The following is a 21,482-nucleotide window of genomic DNA, read 5'->3' as shown; positions in this document are numbered from 1 at the left end:
CCAAAAACTGTTACTGGCTGAGGGCAATTAAGAACATAACAGCCAGACTGGGTCAGATCAAAGGTCCATCCAGCCCAGTATCCTGTCTTCCCACAGAGGCCAATGCCAGGTGCCCCAGAGGGGGGGAGGGATAGCTCAGTGGTTTGAGCATTGGCCTGCTAAACCCAGGGTTGTGAGTTCAATCCTTGAGGGGGCCACTTGGGAATCTGGGGCAAAATCAGTACTTGGTCCTGCTAGTGAAGGCAGGGGGCTGGACTCGATGACCTTTCAAGGTCCCTTCCAGTTCTAGGAGATGGGATATCTCCATTATTTGAATATTTGAATTTGAATTTGAGGGAATGAACAGAGCAGGGAATCATCAAGTGATCCATCTCCTGTCACCCATTCCCAGCTTCTGGCAAACAGAGGCCCGGGACACCATCCCTGCCCATCCTGGCTAATAGCCATTGATGGACCGGTCCTCCATGAAATTATCTAGTTCTTTTTTGAGCCCTGTTAGTGTCTTGGCTTTCACAACATCCTCTGGCACACAGTTCCACAGGTTGACTGTGGAATTTTGTAATTCCCCTGTCATAAGAATTTTGCATTACAAAAACCAGCCCATAGTGGTACAGGATGGGGTGGTCCAGAGAGTCTGAACTAGAGCGACCACCGAGGGAATATTTCCATCAAGGAAATAATAGGCAACAGCTTGGAATTGGCCTGACGGAGGGCTGAGTAGGCAGAGAGCCAGGAGCAGTGGTCTCTTGCTATGTGGCTGAGGTGCATCAGGGCCTGGAATATAGTGTTTGGACCCTGGTACCAGGTTGGCAGAACTATATTGCCAAACAGGTGGGTGTGCAGAGAAGAGCAACAGAAAGGATCAGGAGAAAGGAGGGTTCCATTTATAAGGAGGTGCCATAGGGTGACTGGCCCCTTGAAGGGGAAATGGGGCCAGCCCTACCTGTCCCATAATTAGTGGCCTCCCAGCTTAACGGGCAGGACTAATAGGGTCTGATGAGAGCCTGTAAAACACCTGAGCAGAAAGACTTAAGGGAGCCCAGAAGACAAGCAGAAGAGGAGCCCAAAAACCTTATTGTTTGTTCGGACTTTGGTTACCCCGAAAGGGGACTGGACTCGGAGCTGTCCGGCTGGTGGGGTGAGCCGCATGAATCCCTGAGAGATGGAGCACCCTAGTGATGGGGAAACTGAGGCAGAGCTGCAGAGCCACCCTAGGCCACAAGGGGGTGCTCGGCAGGTGGCTGCCCGGCCACGGGAGGACAGATTAAAAGAGCTGGAAATGTGCAGGTTGGCAAAGTGACCGCTAAGGTGGGGAAGCACAAGTGTCCAAAGACTTGAAGCCCGCGAACAGCAGGAAGAGGGGAGCATGACTGAGGGTGGTACCTGGATGTAGAACTAAGCGGAGCAGGGTGAAATTAAGGCCCAGGTTCAACAAAGCACTTAGGCACCTGCTTGAAATAAATGGGACTTAAAGCACATGCTTAAAGTCAGGCACACGCTGAAGTGGGTTGCTGCATCTTTAGAAAGGGAAGATTGTGGCTGAATATCAGGCAAAACCTTTGTGTGACGCTCCTCACCACTCCCTGCCCTTAGCACGAAGGCGTCTTTTCTGTGCCTGCCGTGGTCAGCTCCCTGAAGCCACCAGCCTCTGGCAGCACAAGCCCTGCCTGCCAGGCCCCCGCAGGCCTCGCCCTCTCTGAACCGGGCAACGAATGGCACACGCCAACCCCCGCGGCGTCGGAGCGTTCCCTGCAGTGCCCAGCCCCTTCTCACTGGACACTCACAGAGCTGCCAGGCCGGCTGTTCCCAAAGGAACAGGACATGCCAGCTTGTCAGATTCAACCCGGGACCAGCTCTTTGCTCCACACCACAGCCCTGAGCTAGATGCAGAGTGAAAACAAGAAGAAGTTTATTGTCAAAGACCCGAGGTTCAGGAGCTAGTGGATGAGGATGTTGGAAACCAATGGTTACATCTCAAAGAAAAACATGCTTTCTAGAGACTGAACTTAACTACCCGGTGACCCTCCTGTCGAAAGACATTTGCTCTTCAAGAGTCGTCTTCAGCGTTTTCAACCAAGGCTGGCTGAGACTGGTTTCATGAATGCAAACACACCGTGCCTTTACTTCCGAGGTGCTGGATCAAGGGGTGTCCTCTTTGCCTTCTAGAAATACCCCCCAAGTTCATTGCCTTTACTCAGACACAGGATAACCTCACGTGGCTCGTTTCTTTTTCTTTGTGCTCCTTCCCTGTGGACTTCACATCTCTTTGTTAACATTCGACTTTGTATCTAAACAGGCATCCACTAAAAACACTATCCTCACTGTGCCTATTTTAAATCCCGGCCAAGAGAGAGACATTTCTGGAGGAAACCCTGTTTTTTCACCTGTGCTAGTGACTAATACTTTGCTACAGACGCCAAACATGTGTTTTCAGGATAGACACATAGCTCTTTACACAGTAAAGTCAGAGTCAAGTTACACCGTTTGTCTTGAGACGCTTCCCGTCCCGTCACCAATACCCGGGAACGTGCACTAGAGTCAATTTCCAATTATCGTTATTATTTTTATTATGCACTTAGCTTCCCCGGATTAATTACACAGAGTAGCAGAGAGCATTGCTTCTCCATTTTCTCTCCTCTTGCACGTGGTGGCTTTTTAAATATTTAATTACAGTCCTGCCTTTGATTACTTTAGCTAGGGGGAAAAAACCCTTTTCAAATTGCTAATTTCTCCTCCCTGGGAAGTCGTAAACCTGACTCATCCATGCATCGAATCTAACATAGCTTAATCCAATTTAATGTTTGCTGATACAGATTCTTCTGCTGTGGTTTCATGTAGCTCCTCTACTCTTCCCCCCAACAAACTAATTAATTTCAGCACATGGCTGTCCTTATTAGTCACAGATTGGAGCACAGGGTCTTCACAGACTGACATGTTCGTGTGCGTTGCAACACTTTCCTAGAATGGGTAGGGCTAGATTGATAGCCCGGAGGTACTCCACAGCATCTCCTGGCGGTGGCCATCAGCCGTTCCCTGCCGTGTGCATCGTCACCTCCTCCGTCAGCACCATAAACACGCATAGGACTTTACAGACAGGCCAGGCTATGATCCTGCCCCAAGGAGTTTGCCATCCTGCTGGGTAAAGTGCTTATCACACCTGGGTGAAGCTGCTCGAAGCAGCAAGCCCTATGGCTGAGATTTCTGATGAAAATGGGGAAGGGGGGGGCAGGAATAGTTTTCATCAAACTGTTGAGCAGAAAAAATGGACTTTTCATTGAAAACCCGAAAACACTCCGGTGGTTGGTGGGTTAATAAAAAATCAAACCTCTAGGAAAGAAAGCAGGCGCTCCCTCTGCAAGGCAAGCCCAGTTTGCCAGCCAGAAAGGTACAATGGAATGTTGTGGCCATCCCTAGCTCCAGCTGAGATCAGGGCCCCTTTGAACTGGGCACTGCACAGATACCAAGTGGGAGACAGCCCCTGTTCCCATGGAGCTTGCCGGCTAAGCAGACAAAATGGACAGAGGGTGGGAGAAAAGAAGGATCCCGGTCGCTGGTTTGCAGCTGGGAAATTGAGGCACAGAGCGATGAAGGGGCCTGCTCAGGGTCTCATCCAGGGAGTTTGTGGCAGAGCTGGGAATGCTCTCCTGAGTCCCAGTGCAGGGCCGTGACCCAAGCTCCCCTGCACTTTCGGCTCGTAGGCTTGGGCCCTGTGTGGAGATAAGGCACACCAAGGGCTGGTGACAAGTGACCCTGGTGGGTTCTGCGATTCCAGCTCTCGCGGGAAGAGGCGCAGAGGAGACGAGCTTGGCTAGCTGTGTGGCTCAGGAGAGGTTTTGAGGGAGGAATGATGAGCGCAGAGAGGGACAGGGCCAAACCCCCAGCTGGGGATGTTCTGAGGACACCACCACCTTCCCCAAACCACAACCAGCAAGCAGACGCCTTCACGCCGTGAATCTGTCCCAGAACTGGAGGGGAAGGTCTCTCTGGGTTGTGTCCATAAGCCCTCCTCCCAATTCAGCCTGCTTGTCCTCACCATCCTGGCATGGCACAGATCGGTCCTGCCTACATCTCACCGCGTTTCTTCCCAGGCTCCTGCCCTCCTTCATCCCCAGCAGTGCTTTGTTAGGAGTGAATTAAGGAAGGGGCAACCGATTTACAGAGGAGACAAGGCAGGGTTTGGGTGCAGCGTGTTAACCCAGGGAACCTGCTGCGGCAGAGTACTAATGAGACGATCGTAGGAGCCAAACAGCCTGCATGGGTCCTGGGTTCTCTAGGGCTCTCTAGTCTAGAAGAGAAGGTGCGACTGTTTAACAGTGATTAACCACTGGAGCAAATCCCCAAGGGAAGGGCTGGATTCGTCTCTTGACGCCTTCAGATCCAGACTGGCTGCCTGTCTGGGAGCTGCTTTAGTCCAGCCCCAGTGACTGGGCCCAAGGCAGAGGGAACTGGGTGAAATTCTCTGGCCCGTGTTCCGCAGGAGATCAGACGAGAGGATCTAATGGTCCCTCTGGCCTTGGGATTGGTGGACGATGATTTGACGGTGTTCTAAGTTAGCCGGGCTCAAAATGAGGAAGGCACAAACGGATCAGCTGCAGGGCTCAGGGAGAAAGCCTTCCCGTTGCACCTGTGCAGTGTTGTGTAGCTAGTGCATATCTAGGACTGTTGTCCCAGGGCCTGATCCAAAGCCCGCTGAGGCCAGCAGGAGTGTTTCCTCCCTTTAGACCAGGCCTGCAGAAGGGACACCAGGCCTGGATGGGCTCTTGTTCTGCTATGGCCAACCCTTTCCCCACAACCCTGCATTCTGCGGAGCTGTGAGGGCAGTTGGCTCATCTCTGCTGCTGGGAGGAGAGCAGTTGTCCGGTGGGTGGCCTCAGTGGGTTCGTTCGCCAATGGGACTCAATTCTCTTTGGGCCAAGTGCTCGCAGCTCTCCGTGTTGTGCGGGTGGGAGGGTAACTTTCCCCCCCGGCTGGGGAGCAGAAGCTCAGTACACAAAACTTGCTCGAGACAACATTTGTCACCCGGCTTCCTAATGCCCATTAGCAGAGAGGACCCTTTTCTGTACTCCGGAGCCGCCCCTTTATTCACTTTGGTCCAGATCCTCAAGATATTTAGGCACCTCGCTGCCACTGATATCAATGGGAGGTGGGCACGTAAATACCTTTGGGGATCTGGGCTTTCCTGTTTAGTCTTTATGCACCCCTCTGTTCCGTGTGTGTTACATGTCCCCCTTGCGGCTTGGTCCACAGAGGGTATGACGCTGCTACAGGTCCCTCCCAAGGGCTTACAGTCCTTTGGCACAAGCATTAGCCTCTCATGGTTCTCGCTCAGGAAGTCCCAAGTTCAGTCCTTGATGATGACCAAGATGATGGTTGGTGCAAGCTCTCTTGGGTTTCCGTGGTAGCTCTGGCCTGCTTCAGACCCCCAAGGCCTGGCCTGGTGTGTGTTTAACCATCAGTAAAGTTAGTGAGAGCAAGGAGAGGGTAAACGCCCTCAAGCTCACGAGGGTCATGTAGAGGGATGTTTTTCCTGGAGTATTCGCTATAAAGGGGGTTGGGCATGTAAATCGCGGTGCCTCCGTCACGGGCTGTCCAGCCGGCAAGGAGCCTCGCACAATGGTAGAATTGGCAGAACCCTGGGAAGCTCAAGAAGCAGCCCTGGTACAACTCACAATGGGAGCTGCCTCTGGAGAGCAGCCATCCTCCGTTTGGTAGGTTGCAGCCAGTCCAGGGCTCGAAGAAACGGGCTTGAATCCACAGCCAAGAAAGAGGTGGGCCATAGTCTCCTAGACGAGCTACTGCAGAGAAACGCCTCTCGAGGCACTCACCAGTGAGTACAGGGCTGGGTGTCAAAGGCTCCTTGGTTCTAATCCCAGCTGTGACTTGTGAGACCTCTGGCAAGTCACTGAAGCCCAGATCCTCAAAAGTATTTAGGCTCCTAACTCCCAAAGAAATCAATGGGAGTTAGGCACCTAAATACCACTGAAGATCTGGGCCTCAAAAAAAAAAATCTCCCCGTGCCTCAGTTTCCCAATCTGCAAAGTGAAAATAATACTGCCCGTCCTCACAGCCTGTGAGGCCTAATGCTTGTAAAGTCCTTGTGGATCACTAGATCTGGTTCTGGTGGGGTGGAGAGAGTTGGACCGAAGGGGAATGAGCTGGATCAGAAACGGGGCCCATGTGGGACAGAGGGGGCATGACAGAGATGGATGGAGATGGTGCGTGAGGCCGGTGGGGAACAGGCAGACCCGTCCTTTCATAATCTGTAGGACGAGTTGTTGTGGGATGCCAGGGAATTGTGTTTACGGGACACACCGGAGATATCTCCCGCCCCAATGCAAGGGAGACCAGTTCGTGCTCTGAGTTGCCCTCCTAATTCTGCCTGTCTTCTCTTTCAGATGGCGTCGTGTTGGTCGATCCAGAGTACTTAAAAGAAAGGAAAGGTAACTGCTTAGCCCTTTGGTTCCAGCTGACTCTGCAGTGTTTAACTGGGGCTTCAAAACCCACATGGGGAAAACAGCCTCTCCCCTGTTCTGCCAGGGCATCCTAATGCGCTTTTCCAGTCCCCTTCTCCAAGCCCGCAGGTTACACTGACCAGCAAGGAACAGGAGCCCCATTGAAAATGTGCTTGCTTTAAATGGCAACAGGAAAACACAGACACGGCTCCTAAATATCGCTGGGGGGTGCAGGTCGGTCAGTTATCTGCTGCGCCAAAGCAGGAACCAGGGATCTCCCGAGAGCAAGGAGAGCACCCGGTGCGCAGGGCTCATTCGGGATTAGCAGCCGAGTTCAGGACCTCGACTAGAAGAAATCACAGAGAATCTCAGCCTAGCAGAATAGGGGTGTGTGTGGGGGGATTGCCTCCAAATAACCAATCTCCGAAAGGTCCCATGTGGCGACGGGAGGAAACCTCAAGACTAGAATTCTGTTCTCTTAGGGGGTCTTGATTGTGAAGACTGGCGAGTACAAAGCATTTCATTCAGCTGGAAAACTGCGCCCTGGGTCACAAAGAAGGAGGCTGGTTTGGTTGTTAAGGCACTTGACTAGAACTCAGGGGAGAACTGGGTTTGAGTCCCAGGTCTGCCAGGGACTTCCCCTGTGCTCCTGGACAAGTTACTCAACCTCTCACTTCCCTGTCTGTGAAACAGGGGTGTGCGATGGGGCACGCTCACCCTTGGAGCGCCCCCTTGTGTCTGTGTGTGTGTAATGTCACTGATGTCCTTGGCCCTAGCACCTCCTACAGGCTGCCTGCCTCTCACTGGGTCTTCTGGGGCTCAGCCATCCGGCCAGGTCACAAAGTTCAGGGTAACCAAAAGGTCCAAATGAAAGTCCCGGCAAATCCAAATGATCCTTCCACCCCTTGGGGCTGTGGAAGTAGTTCTGTGTCCAACCCCCAACCCTGTCTCCGAGCTCCCTCCCACAGCAGCCTACCCTGCTCCCTGGGCTTTCTTTGTGTAGGAGCGTCCTGCCTTGTTTGCTGTCTCTGCCTGGATCTTGCTGCCACAGGATTAATTCTGTCCCTGCAGCCTGCCTCGGTCTGCCTGCCCCAGGCCTGTCCCAGCCCTACCTGTACCAGATGAGCACCCCCTCTCCTCCCAAACCGGGGGATTTCTTTAAAAGGGCTAAGAAAACTCCGTGTAAAGGAGGAACTGCAGGCAGCACGTTGGGTGCCCGTGGAAGATCCTGAAACAGGGTGGGGGTTGGACTCAAGGGAAGCAGCCGAGGAGTCAGCACTCTTCCCAGAGCACAGAAATGCAAAGGTAGCTCAGAACGGACTGGGAGCTGAGCCCAGAGGGAGGTTTGACGAACCCAAGTGGATCAAAAGAACTTCTTGTTTGTTTGGACTTTTGCTCCCCAAAAGGGAACTGAACTTGGAGAGCTGAGCCCTATGAACCCCACAGGAGAGCCAGAAAGCCTTGCGGAGGAGGAAACTGAGGCAGGGAGTGCCTGCAGCACCACATTCAGCCAGCAGGGGGTGCTACAGGACAAGGGAGGGTATTTCCTTTTAACCCCCTTTTACGTGTCTTCTTAGATTGCAAGCTCTCTGCAGTAGGGACTGTCTCGTAGGACGTGCGTACAGTGCCTAGCACTAGTCTGTTCTCTTCAGGGTCTTACACAGCGCGCCCATCTCCAGAGTATCTGAGCGCAGTGACTAGCACCTGGGGTTTGTTCTTTCGCCCTTCATGTTCCCGGATTGTGCAGGGTCCGTTTTATATTGCATGGCAGCTGGGCTCGGGGCTTTTGTGGGCAAAAGGCAAGGCCGACGCAGCGCCCTCCTTGTCTGCCAGTTGCCTGTCACTGATGCTAGCGCTGGTGAGAGGGTTGTTGCTGATCTGTCCCGTTTGATACCTTCTGTCCCCCGCAGTCTTTGTCACGCTGACGTGCGCCTTCCGCTACGGACGGGAGGATCTGGACGTGCTGGGATTGACCTTTCGGAAGGACCTGTTTGTGGCCAACATCCAGGCCTTCCCCCCAGTCCCTGAGGAGAAGAAACCCCTGACGCGACTCCAGGAGCGGCTGATTAAGAAGCTCGGCGAGCATGCCTACCCCTTCACTTTTGAGGTAGGAGTTTTTCCCATTTCATTCTCCTTTGTCCCCTTTCGTCTCTCATGCCCTTTGGGCGGTGCCTTCATCCCAAGCCAAGGCAGGGCTGGACCAGATCGGAACTTGGATGAGATATCTCCATAGAAATGCCAGATCACGGCAGGAAATGGTCCTGGCAACATGGTAGGTGGCGCTTTGCCATCTGTGCTGGGAAAAAAAATGAGACCACAAGTATCACCCGCGATGTGCTAGGAACTGCACATACACAGGGAAGGTGCAAACTCCTACGATCAAAGAGCCAGATCCAGCAACAATGGGGCCTGAACCTGTCCATTAAGAGCTGCTCGTGCAGTCTAAGAACAACGGCTGTATTGAGCCCATACAGGTCTCTGGCCTGGGTTCTGCAGGAGGTCAGACTAGATGATCACAATGGTCCCTTCTGGCCTTGGACTCTATGAATCTATATTTACATTTTGGACCTTAAATTCTCCCAATAGTTTCAGTTGGATACAGGATTCATTTCCCCTTCTTGCCCCAAGCTGCTGGGCAAGGTTACTGCTCGCTTTCCACCCCGGAGGTGCCTGCGTTTTGATGATGGTGTGAAGTGATCCCTTGATAATGCACAATTTTTAATCTAAGTTTGTGGAGCGCTTGGCTGAGAGCCACTCTCTAAATGTCCATCGTTATTATCAGCTCAGCAAGTTCAAACAGTTCCTCTGCACCGAGTGGTAATTGCTCCGAGCTAAATGAGCTCTCCCTGGTGTCTGGAATGCAAAAAGGAGCGGCTTGCTGGGTGGTTGGAAAATGTTGTCTAAAATGTAGAGAAGCAAAGAGGCCTGTCCTGCGACCTCCCATGCTGATTAAAAGTAACCGACGAAAAGAAAAATATCCAATTATAATGGAATGGTCTAACATCTGCTCCCGTTGCATCCGCTACCTCCCCTGATCCTGGGCAGGCACTTTGCTGTACTGATCTGGGAGTCACAAGATCTGTCTCTATTCCTGCCTCTACTGCTGACCTGCTGGGTGACCATGAGCATGTCACATTGCCCCTCTGTGCCTCGGTTTCCCCTCCCATCCTTTGCCTATTAGACCGCTCTTTGGGGCAGGGCGTATCTCTCACAACATGTATATACAGCATTTAGCACCATGGGGCCCAGATTTTGTCTTTTCCTGGAGCTCCCTGGTCATTCCTGGTTTGAGTCAGGTTGAAATCACACTCAGAAGAGCCTTTTCTGACTTAGGTCTTTTGATAAAGAATCACGCTAGAACAGCGTTTCGGCAATACTGCCCAGTTATAAACGTTACACAGAGCCCAGGGTCGTGCACAGGGCAATTACAGATTACAGCTAAATACCCCACCCACAAGTCATCCAGAATGAAACGGTTCTTTAAGCGCTCTCACTTGCGGATTTGACAAGACAATCAGGCATAAATCCATGCAAGGCTGCAAATCTCCTAGATTTCTCATGCTTCTCTGTTTCTGGGTTTATATACTCTGTTTTCCCCTCTACCCTTTGACCAGCCCATGTGCGAATAGGCCAAACTGAACAGCGTTCAACTGGAGCAAGTCCCAGGCATCAGACTAGGGACAAAAATAAATAAACAAATGAACGTCGTGCTCTATTAAAGCCCCGCCCACAAACTGATGCTCCGCCCACCATCCCAGAATAGCTGCACATTTCTGCCTTACCAGCAGTGCTGGAAAACAAAAATGGGACCACAAGTATCACACGCAATGTGCTAGGAGCTGCACATATACAGTGAGATAGTTAACAGTGTTGATATTATGCTCATTTTGCATCAGAGCAAATGCCCCATTATAGTTTGTGCCAGTCGTCAGAGCTGCTGTTGCAGGCTCTCTGCAGATTCAGGAAGACAGCGCTGCAGTGGGCCGCATAGGGAAAGCTTTCTTTGCAACCCTTAGCGCTAGGAACTGTTTGTAACATAACATTTTAAATTCCGCAGACACTGATGGGACCTTAAAAATACCCTGCAGCAGTGGGGTACTGCCTCACATTGGCTCAATACATCTAGTCTGGCCCAAGAGTGTTCCCTGCAGCATATTCTCCAGTGCTGTTCAGTCTAGCTCAGAATTACTCAGTGGGTGAGGTTTCTGCCTCTTCCATGGGGAAACTATTCCACAATCAAATAGATCTCACAGCTTCCAGTAACCAGACAGACATCCCATTAGAGCCGCTAGAACATGCCCTGGGGTGAGAATCCTGCAGACGCAACAGAGGAGAGGCAATCTGGGAAACTCTAATATAATCAGCAACTCTTCTGCTCCCTGATCCAGGGAATAAGGAGGCTGTTGAGTGCCACTAAATCAGGGGTGGGCAAACTTTTTGGCCCGAGGGCCACATCTGGGAATAGAAATTGTATGGCAGGCCATGAACGCTCACAACATTGGGGTTGGGGTGTGGGAGGGGTTGCGGGCTCCGGGGTGGGGCCAGAAATGAGGAGTTCAGGGTGCGGGAGGGGGCTCCGGGCTGGGTTGGGGAAGTCGGGGGGGGGTGAGGGTTCCGGCTGGGGGGTGCGGGCTCTGGGGTGGGGATGAGGGGTTAGGGGTGCAGGAGGGTGCTCTGGGCTGGGACTGAGGGGTTTGGAGGGCGGGAGGGGGATCAGAGCTAGGGCAGGGTTTGGGGTGCAGGGACAGGCTCAGGGGTGCCGGCTCTGGGCAGCGCTTACCTCACACGGCTTCCAGAAGCAGCAGCATGTCCCTTCTTTTGGAGTGCCAGAGGGGCCATTGGAGTGTGTAGGAGCCTGAGCAGGGCCATGCCGCTGTTTCCAGGAGCCGTGTGGTGCCGCCCTTGACCCTGTGCCCCAGCTGGAACTCCGGAGCGGGGCAAGCCCCAGACCCCGCTGCCCTGCACTAAATGCTACAGATTGTACTGGCCAGTGGAAGCAGTGCTTAGGTACCAGTGATATACACTGCGTAAAAATCTATAGCTGGCTAGAGAAAGGGCTTGGTCTAAGGGTGAGTTATTATTTGTATTACCGTAGTGCCAAGGAGACCCAGTCATGGATCAGCACTATGGGTGGCGGGTACCGTAGGCAAGGGGAGGCTGTGCCTCCCCAAATTGCCTACCGTGGCCCCGCCCCCAGGCCAGCCTGCCTCCTGCAGGGACTGGGGGCTGCCAGGGCGGCTGGTACTGGGCTGGGCTGCCTGCCCGGTGCTCTGGGGCTGGCTGCCCGAACACCAGGACTGGGCGTCGCTGGAGGCACAGCGACCGCATTGCCCAGACACCCAGAGCCCTGGGGCTGGGGGCCACCCGGGGCTGTGAGCGCTGAGGCTGTGGCGCACCGGGGCTGCTGGGGCCTCGCCCTCGGCCATCCAGCGCTGGGGCCAGGGGGCCACGCTGGGGGTGCTTTGGGCTCCTGCGTGGGAGGGGGAGGTAGAAGGGGGGGTAGAAGGGGAGGGGCGGGGTCTCGGGCACAAGGGGAGGGCCCGGGGCTTAGCCTCCCCGGGCGGCCGGGTGACTGGCCGCCCAGGACCAGGACCCCATTGTGCCAGGCGCTGTTCAAACAGAGAACAAGCTGATTCCTGCCCCAAGCAGGTTACAATCTAAGTGTAAGCTAAGAGAGGGAGACAGGCAGACTGTCAGGGGAGTGTCAGGAAACAATGAGACCGGTATTGGTCGGCAGGACAAGCCGTGGTCTCTGCACACCAGCAGCCTGACTGTGGTAGGCCTCCTGGCAGAGTGTGGAGGAGGACAAGGAGGGAGTGGTTTACGATCGCAGGCTGTGCCCAGCCGGCGAGCACAGGCACATTGGACTCCACCACAGCAGAGCAGAAAAGCAAAGGAGCATTTCCCATGTGTCAGCTGAGCTCCAGGGGTCACCAGATCTGTAAACACTCCCATGTCCTTGTAAAGCAACTTTAATCCCTCCGAATCCCACAGATTTCATGTGTTTCTACATTTGATAACATCTTGTGTTTGGGATCTTTAAAGGGCCACTCGCTTTAAACTAGATCCTGAATTGGGGGTGGGGGGGAGTGTTTCTTTTTAAAAGTAGGGAGGGTTGCAAAGCCAAATCTGAACAGAACGGTTTTGATGGTTTCTTTATTTCAGTGGAAATGGTTCTCACCCCCTATTTAAACCTGACAGTTTCCCATTGCGTACTCTAGTGCCTGAAAACCAGTAAGTGAAACTGACTAGAAATTGACTAATTGTCATGAGGATGAGTTAGTTACCGTAATGCTCAGAGCCCCAGTAGGAATAATGTCCCCATTGTGCTGGGCGTTGCGCGTAACATTTTCAAAAGTGTCCAAGAGATTTAGGAGCCTAAATGCTATTGAAAGTCAACAGGACTTGGGCTCCTTAGTCATGTAGGACCCTTAGAAAATGTTACCCTGTATCTATATAATGTCGACAGTCTCTCCTCCAATAAGCTATGGAATTACTGAGCAAGGATAGGAAGGACAGCCCAGTGGTTAGAGTGCCGGACTTAGAGTCAAGTCCCTGCTCTGCCACAGACTTCCTGTGTGACCCTGGGCCAGTCCCGTAGCATCTCTGTGCCTCAGTTTACCATCTGTACAATGGGGACACCGGCCCTGCCCTGCCTCCCAGGGGAGTGAGTGAGGATAAAGACATTAATGATTGTCAGGTGCTCAGCCACGAGGGTGATAGGGGCCATGCAAGAACTGAGGACAGGAGGAGGTTAGGGTGAGGCAGTCGCTGTGATTTCAGGACTGTGCATGCTACAGAGAGAAGGCTGCCTCGACCTGGTTGGGGAGGTCAGTTCTTTCAGCTTTTGCCACTGGTAATTTTGTTTTGGTTCAGCCTTAGCCACTCTGACTTTCGAGTCCCATGAAATTGTATGTAGAGAAGTGGGTTTGTTGTCGGACTCGTGGGAGAGGCTGCAGGAAGCACATTTCACTGCATCTCTTCAGGGATGGCTCAGCTTCATTCTTATACAAGGGACTTGTAATCAGCAGCCCCAAACGAAGACTCCTGGGATGCATCAGTGTCCCTGAAAACCTGGGAGAAGGGCTGCATCATGGAAGCGGGTGGCATGAGGGATTGTAGGCAGGCGACAGACTGGGGACCGAGAGGTGGCCCAGAACGCGACACAGACCATGACATGAAAAGACGCGGGGTGTGGACTGAGCCGTAGCACAGCAGGATGTGCCAACGGGACATAAAACGAGGTAGAAATGAGCGGGAACCGAGCAGAGAGGTGTAAGTTCCAACCAACCAAGAGCCACCCTTCTTTCTGTCCCTCACCCGCTTACTGGCATCTTAGCAGCCCCTGCAGGACTCGTCCCTGCACCCACTAAAGGCTGTCCTTGTGAAGAGAGACACCAGATAATTATTTATATTATGCTAGCGCCTGGAGGCCCTATCGAGGCTGTGACGGGTTGGATCACAGAAACCCCCTTGGGAGCTGCCACCCAATGTGCAAAGACTACCCCTGCTTCTGTTTTCCCTGCCAGCTCAGGACTCCAGCTCCCTGTCTTGCTGAGCCAGACACTCCTGTTTGGCTCCAGACACAGATCCAGGGTCTGAATCACTTGTTCCAAAGCTGCAAGTTTACCTGAAAACAGCTCACAGTAGCGTGCTTGTCTTTAGCACTCAGATGCCCAACTCCCAATGGGGTCTAAACCCAGATAAATCCGTTTTACCCTGCATAAAGCAGGGCAAACTCATAAATTGTTCGCCCTCTATAACACTGATAGAGAGATATGCACAGTTGTTTGCTCCCCCAGGTATTAATACATACTCTGAGTAAATTACTAAATAAAAAGTGATTTTATTAAATACAGACGGTAGGATTTAAGTGGTTCAAAGCAGTAACAGACAGAACAAAGTAAGTCACCAAGCAAAATAAAATAAAATGCGCGAATCTATGCCTAATCAAACTGAATACAGATAATTTCCTCACCAGTTCCAGAGTGCTCCCTTTTACAGGCTAATCTCCTTTTAGCCTGGGTCCAGCAATCACTCACACCCCCTGCAGTTACTGTCCTTTGTTTCAGTCTCCTTCAAGTATCCTGGGGGGGGGTGGAGAGGCTCCTTCTTTAGCCAGCTGAAGACAAAATGGAGGGGTCTCCCACAGGTTTAAATAGACTCTCTCTTGTGGGTGGAGGCCCCCCTCCTCCCTCCTATGCCAAGTCCAGCTCCAGGATGGAGTTTTGGAGTCACCTGGGCAAGTCACATGCCCCTGCATGACTCAGTCTTTGCAGGCCGATGCCATTGTCCACATGGCATCTTGCATGTCTTCAGGAAGACTTCTCATGTGGATTGGAGCATTCCAAGATGCATTGTTCCCTAAGTGTCTCCTGATCAGGTACTTAACCTGGCGAATTCCTTCCTAAAGAAGCTGACCAAATGCCTCACAAAGCTTACTTAGAAATCAAGCAAGCATACCGCCCATATTCTTAACCTCGAGTAGAAAATGATATATATGTACAAATTGGATGAATAGATATAATAGACCAGAACCTTTACGGAGATATGTTACATGGTACAGGCAGCACAAAACATATTCCAGCTATGTCATCCATACATTTATAAGCACCCCCTCCCCATAAAGCCTTATAGGGTACACTGTCACACCCTCCCCCTGAACTTACTGCCAGAGACTTGGACACTGTCCATGGCGGAGGCAGTACCTGTAAAATTTCTGTTTGTTTCTGGTCACATTCCCTTTCAGTATCTTGAAACCATATGATGTCACCCCTAGGGGTTCTAGCCCGTTTTGGGGTTCCTGATCCCCAGATGCTTGCAAACAGGTAGGGATGTAGTATTGCTAACAGAATGCAGGTAGCAATACTCGTTAACGTGGAGGTATCTTGGCATTTAGCCACCAATGCCATGAGGCGGTGTGCCTCAGTTTCCCCTTCTAGACAGCAGCATGGGCCTGTTATGCTTTTGCTGCTTTTTACAGGTATGGGCTGTAAAGTAACATGCTGGTGGGGCTGTCTTGTCACCATCCCCAGCATGTATAACAGCTTATTCCACAAATCAGATATGTTCCACATCTTTAAAGGGTTTACCACTAGTGTGAATTCTTTTGTTTTATCCCATAGGTGAATTAGCAAAAGACACAAGGTTAACAGCAAATCTACAGTGGACAGGCTTCGTTCACTCAATTTGACTTGTTTAGCATCTATTGCGTTTTCCCAGTTCTCTGTGCCCTCTGGTAGACCTTCTGATGCAGATTCCTCTGCCTCTTTGGGGAAGACTTCTAGTTCGGGCATGTGCTTGGGCCTTTGGCCAGGAAAGGGTGTACTACAACCATACTTGTCCTCGGCCCCTCCCTCTGGAGTTTCTCTGGGCTGGGCCCCACTCCCTTGTGAAGTTCCTCCCATGAAGAGATTTTCCCCCCCCTGTCTTGGAGAGAGAGTTTTATCTCTTGCAAGTGTAGCAAGAACAGCAGCTTTCCCTGGGGTGCTCTGGACCCCTTTGGGCACCCCACTTTCTGTTTCCAATGGGTCAGCTGGATAGACCCCCTCATCCTGGAGACCTGACCCCCAGGTTTCCCTTAAAACCTGATCCACAGGAGAGCGGGCTGGCATTTCGAATGCAGACTTTTCACCCTCCTCCTGGGAAAGCCCCTCCCCACAAAAGGTGGGTGGACTCTCTGGCCCCCCCTGACCTTCCATCTGGGCTTCCCTCTTTGGTCTCCCCTCTGGGTCCGACACTCTTGTGTCCCCTGAAAGGGAAGGTGATCCTGCCCCAGCTGTGGACTCACAGCTACCAGCTACGACAGACCTCTCACTGGCCAGCAAAATCCCTCCCCTTCCACTCGGGTTGGGCTGGCACTCAGCTATAGGGTCCTTGGGGCCTGTTCCCACCACAGCAGTCCCCAGGACCCCAGCTTCCACCTTTGGGACACACGCCTCTGTGCACCCCAGGGCAGGCCCGGCCCCCTGCTGACCTGCAACTTCCTGGCAGTCAGCGGCTGTAGTGGCCTCCTTGCTACAAGGTGGTACATCCCCCTCCCCCGGGGAGATGATTACGGGACAGGAGCTGGCTTCATCCAGCTCCCCCCTCTGGAACTTCCCTTGAGACCCAGGGCTACAGGAACTGGCCACAACCAGCCCTGCCCCCGAAGCTGCATCCTTTACTGCTGCAGAGGAATCTAAGAGACACTCTCCTATTCCCCCAGCAGTCCGTGTGACTTCGCCCCCCCCTCTGGGGCTTTTAGCACAAGATTCCTTCTCACTGCTAACCAACCCTGGGACAGATTCTGCCACACTAAAGAAATCATTCCCCAGTAGAAACGGTGCAAAATTGTGTGCCACCGTTGCAACAGTCAGCTCAGCCTGCAAATCCCGAGTTTGCATGTGTACTTTAGCTAAAGGTGCAAAGACTTTGTAACCCCCGACCAGCTCTAATTCTGCCATTTTACCTGGCAACAAATCCCTTTCTTGGATCAGGTCCCTCCTGACCACAGAAATCTCAGCACCCGTGTCCCTTAATCCAAGAAGCATTTGACCATTCAATTTAACAGCATGCATATGCTCATTGCTGGGTTGTGTGGAAGCAAGCTTTACAAATCCTGTGTGGAAAGAGGCCACAGCCTGGCTCTGAGAAGCCGCAGCTTCACTCAGTAAGGGACACTTATTCCTCAGGTGCTCAGTGGACTTACAATGATAGCACCTCTTGGGCTCCTCTGCTTGCACAGGAAATTTGGGTCGAGTACCAGGGGAATGGGGAGGTGACCGCCCAGCCTCTTTTTTCCCAGACCCAGGGGTAAAACGGTGATTCTGCTTTCCCCCAACCTTATACCCTTCTGCCAGTGGTTTGTGTTTGATTGCAGCTTGGGCTTGTTCATAAGAGTCAGCATACTCAGCTAATTCACCCACTGCATTTACCTTTTTGTCCCACAAATACTGTTTTACCTCATCACTGCACATATTCAGGAAATGTTCCTGAGTAACTAGATCACACATCCCTTCAAAGCTGGTAATGCCTCTCCCCCGCACCCATTTATCTACCAAATCTCTCATTTCATTGGCATAAGCCACATTACTTAATCCAGATCCCCTCTTAAGGCTCCTGAATTTAACCCTGTAGGTTTCAGGTGTAACCTGAAACTGTTTCAAAACCAGTTCCTTAAATTTACCATAGTTTGAAGCATCATCAATAGGCATCTTATTGAATATGTCCAGAGCTCTGCCAGTCAATTTTGCTATCAATGTGGTCATCTTCTGCTCTTCAGGGATGGCATGGAGGGTGCACAGTCTCTCAAAGGTGATGAAATATTCGGCAATATCGCTGGACTCATCATACCGTGGACATAGCCGCTCCCATTTATGGATTTTTGGGGAAGTGGAGCCAGCAGGGGGAGGGTTTCGTCTCTTTGACTCCATAACAGCCAGTTCATGCTTCCGGGCCTCCCTCTGGGCCTCCATAGCCCTCTCGTGGGCAGCTGCCTCTCTCGCTGCCTCTGCCTCCATGGCACTAATTTCTAATTGTCTTAGTTCCAGCCGTCTCTTATGTTCACTTTCTCTCTCTTTTGCTTCCAACCTGGCCAGCTTTAGTTTAATAGCAGCGTCACTGGTACTCATTGTCCTGCTTTCTCGTGCTGGGCTACAACCACTCTGCAGTTCACTGGAACTGAGATCACTAGTACTCATTGTTCTGCTTTCTTGTGCTGGGCCACCACCCCTCTGCAGTTCACTGAAACTGAGATGCACTCAGCTCAGGGGATTCTTAGTTAACAGAGAGCTTCCTTTTCTGTCCCTACTTCCCTTGCCCGAAATAAGCAAACAGAAAATAACAAACCAGTAACCACTTTGTCTGTTCTCCAGCCACCACACTTAAAACTCACTTAAAATCACTACCAGTATCTCAAAGCAATCAACTGTGCACAGATCCTGCTCGACTACGCCACTGTGACGGGTTGGATCACAGAAACCCCCTTGGGAGCTGCCACCCAATGTGCAAAGACTACCCCTGCTTCTGTTTTCCCTGCCAGCTCAGGACTCCAGCTCCCTGTCTTGCTGAGCCAGACACTCCTGTTTGGCTCCAGACACAGATCCAGGGTCTGAATCACTTGTTCCAAAGCTGCAAGTTTACCTGAAAACAGCTCACAGTAGCGTGCTTGTCTTTAGCACTCAGATGCCCAACTCCCAATGGGGTCTAAACCCAGATAAATCCGTTTTACCCTGCATAAAGCAGGGCAAACTCATAAATTGTTCGCCCTCTATAACACTGATAGAGAGATATGCACAGTTGTTTGCTCCCCCAGGTATTAATACATACTCTGAGTAAATTACTAAATAAAAAGTGATTTTATTAAATACAGACGGTAGGATTTAAGTGGTTCAAAGCAGTAACAGACAGAACAAAGTAAGTCACCAAGCAAAATAAAATAAAATGCGCGAATCTATGCCTAATCAAACTGAATACAGATAATTTCCTCACCAGTTCCAGAGTGCTCCCTTTTACAGGCTAATCTCCTTTTAGCCTGGGTCCAGCAATCACTCACACCCCCTGCAGTTACTGTCCTTTGTTTCAGTCTCCTTCAAGTATCCTGGGGGGGGGTGGAGAGGCTCCTTCTTTAGCCAGCTGAAGACAAAATGGAGGGGTCTCCCACAGGTTTAAATAGACTCTCTCTTGTGGGTGGAGGCCCCCCTCCTCCCTCCTATGCCAAGTCCAGCTCCAGGATGGAGTTTTGGAGTCACCTGGGCAAGTCACATGCCCCTGCATGACTCAGTCTTTGCAGGCCGATGCCATTGTCCACATGGCATCTTGCATGTCTCCAGGAAGACTTCTCATGTGGATTGGAGCATTCCAAGATGCATTGTTCCCTAAGTGTCTCCTGATCAGGTACTTAACCTGGCGAATTCCTTCCTAAAGAAGCTGACCAAATGCCTCACAAAGCTTACTTAGAAATCAAGCAAGCATACCGCCCATATTCTTAACCTCGAGTAGAAAATGATATATATGTACAAATTGGATGAATAGATATAATAGACCAGAACCTTTACGGAGATATGTTACATGGTACAGGCAGCACAAAACATATTCCAGCTATGTCATCCATACATTTATAAGCACCCCCTCCCCATAAAGCCTTATAGGGTACACTGTCACAGAGGCCTCAGTGTATTGGGTGCTGTACACACACACGCACTCTCTGACTGAAAGCTCTTTGGGGGAGAGACTTTCCTTTGGTTCTGTGTTTGTGCAGTGCCTGGCACAACGGGGGTCCTGGCCCATTGACTAGCCCCCCAGGCACGTGCAGACGACAAACAGTAATAACAAGACCAGCGAGAAGAGCTGACAACAGAAAGACGGGGCAGCGCCAGGGAACAGAGCCCGTTATGCTCGGTATAATCATCAGGCACAGCATGCCAGCTGAATGGCTGCTGGTTGAGAGTTTTGTAGGAATCGCGGCGGAGGTGAGATTTGAAGGAGGACGTTGTGGCGACTGAAATCAAATGGAAAGGGAAGACTAGCACCTGCAGGTCCCGGGAAGGGCTGACAATCCAGCCGCCATCGTCTCCTCTGGAGCCGGTGCCACCTCTTGCCAGCAAACCTTTGTTCAGGGAGGTTTTGTAACGCGGTGCACTGATCTGACAGCAGGGCCCTGGGGCTCTGGCGAAGTAGCTTTGTTGGGACTGTCGGTGCAGCCGCTCGTTCTGTGCCGTGTGTGCGCTGGGCTGGATGGGAGGCAGGACTCCTGGGTTCTGCTCCTGGCTCTGTGCCGATATCCTGGGTGACCTTGATCACTTAGGGACAGTTTCAAAAGTGGCCTTTATGCAGGGGTGTCTCTGGTTGCCCAGGGCCTGTTTTACGCTCAGCTAAGCGGGCGTGAGGTAGATCAGTACTCGGAGGGCAGGTCTGTGAGGAACATCCAGGGTGGTGCTGGTGAGTCAGTAGGGGGTGCTCTTCCCTCTGAGTCACGGCAGGACCAGTGCCCTAGTGTGGCACTAGGGGGCGCCATGCTTTGGAAGTTCTATCAGACGAGCCCGGGCACTGAGGTCTTGCTATTCGTGCTCATTAAATATCACATGGCACATTTTGTAAGAGATTTGGATCCAACACCCTGGATAACGTCTACTCGGGTAATTCTGTTCTGCCTGTGTACATTCCCCCCTCTCCCATCTGTGCTTTTAATTGGATACAGCATTCTTCACTCAGCTGTTACACATGTGCTGTGTTCCCCCTCCGAGGTGACTGCATTTCAGTGGTGGGTGAGATTCTCAGGGGTCTGGCTGGTGGGACTCGCTCACACGCTCAGGGTCTAACTGATCCCCATAACTGGGGTTGGGAAAGAATTTCCCCCCGAGTCAGATTGGAGGGGGTTTTGCTTTCCTCTGCAGCATGGGGCAGGGTCACTTGCAGGTTTAAACTAGTATAAATTGTGGATTCTCTGTAACTCAAAGTCTTTAAACCATGACCCGAGGAGGTCAGTGACTCAGCCAGAGGTTCAGGGTCTATTACAGGAGTGGGTGGGTGAGGTTCTGTGGCCTGCGATGTGCAGGAGATCAGACTAGATCAGGGTTTCTCAAACTTTATTTCACCGTGATCCTCTTCTGACAACAAAAATGACTCCACGACCCCAGGAAGGGGGACGGAAGCCTGAGCCTCCTCCGAGCCCGGCCGCTCCGGGCGAGGGGGCCAAAGCTGAAGCTCAAGGGCCTTTAACCTGAGCCCCGCCGCACAGGGCTGAAGCCCTGGGCCCCAGCAAATCTAAGCCTGCCCTGGTGACCCCTTTAAAATGAGGAGTCCCGACCCACAGTATGAGAACCGCTGGACTAGATGAGCATGATGGTCCCATCTGGCCTTAAAGTCTATGAGCCTATGAGACTGCTATGTATCCTACAGCTTGCTCATGGGGATAATCTAAGAGTTAGAGTTGAGAGCCTTGGATGGAAGGGGAAACTACTGGGCCAGAATCTCCATTTACTTCCATACAGCTACTGTGACTGATGCCCACGGGGGATCTGGCCTGCTGTTGTTAAATTGTGGATCATT

The 21,482-nt window shown here is 51.9% G+C and overlaps 1 protein-coding gene across 5 annotated transcripts in view; it reads left to right on the top strand.

Annotated features, from left to right (window-relative positions):
• ARRB1 (arrestin beta 1) overlaps positions 1-21,482 on the top strand; it is a 175,653-nt gene that overhangs the window by 125,138 nt on the left and 29,033 nt on the right. For all 5 annotated transcript variants that reach the window (XM_054015918.1, XM_054015915.1, XM_054015914.1 and 2 more), the window contains 2 exons: positions 6,396-6,440; positions 8,363-8,559. In XM_054015918.1, the coding sequence (XP_053871893.1) occupies positions 6,396-6,440; positions 8,363-8,559 (242 nt within the window). The remainder of the gene's footprint in view (positions 1-6,395; positions 6,441-8,362; positions 8,560-21,482) is intronic.

The sequence above is a fragment of the Malaclemys terrapin genome, chromosome 1 (genome assembly GCF_027887155.1).
Source record: "Malaclemys terrapin pileata isolate rMalTer1 chromosome 1, rMalTer1.hap1, whole genome shotgun sequence".
In the NCBI taxonomy this organism is placed as follows: domain Eukaryota; kingdom Metazoa; phylum Chordata; order Testudines; family Emydidae; genus Malaclemys; species Malaclemys terrapin.
This window is presented reverse-complemented; position numbering and strand designations above follow the sequence as displayed.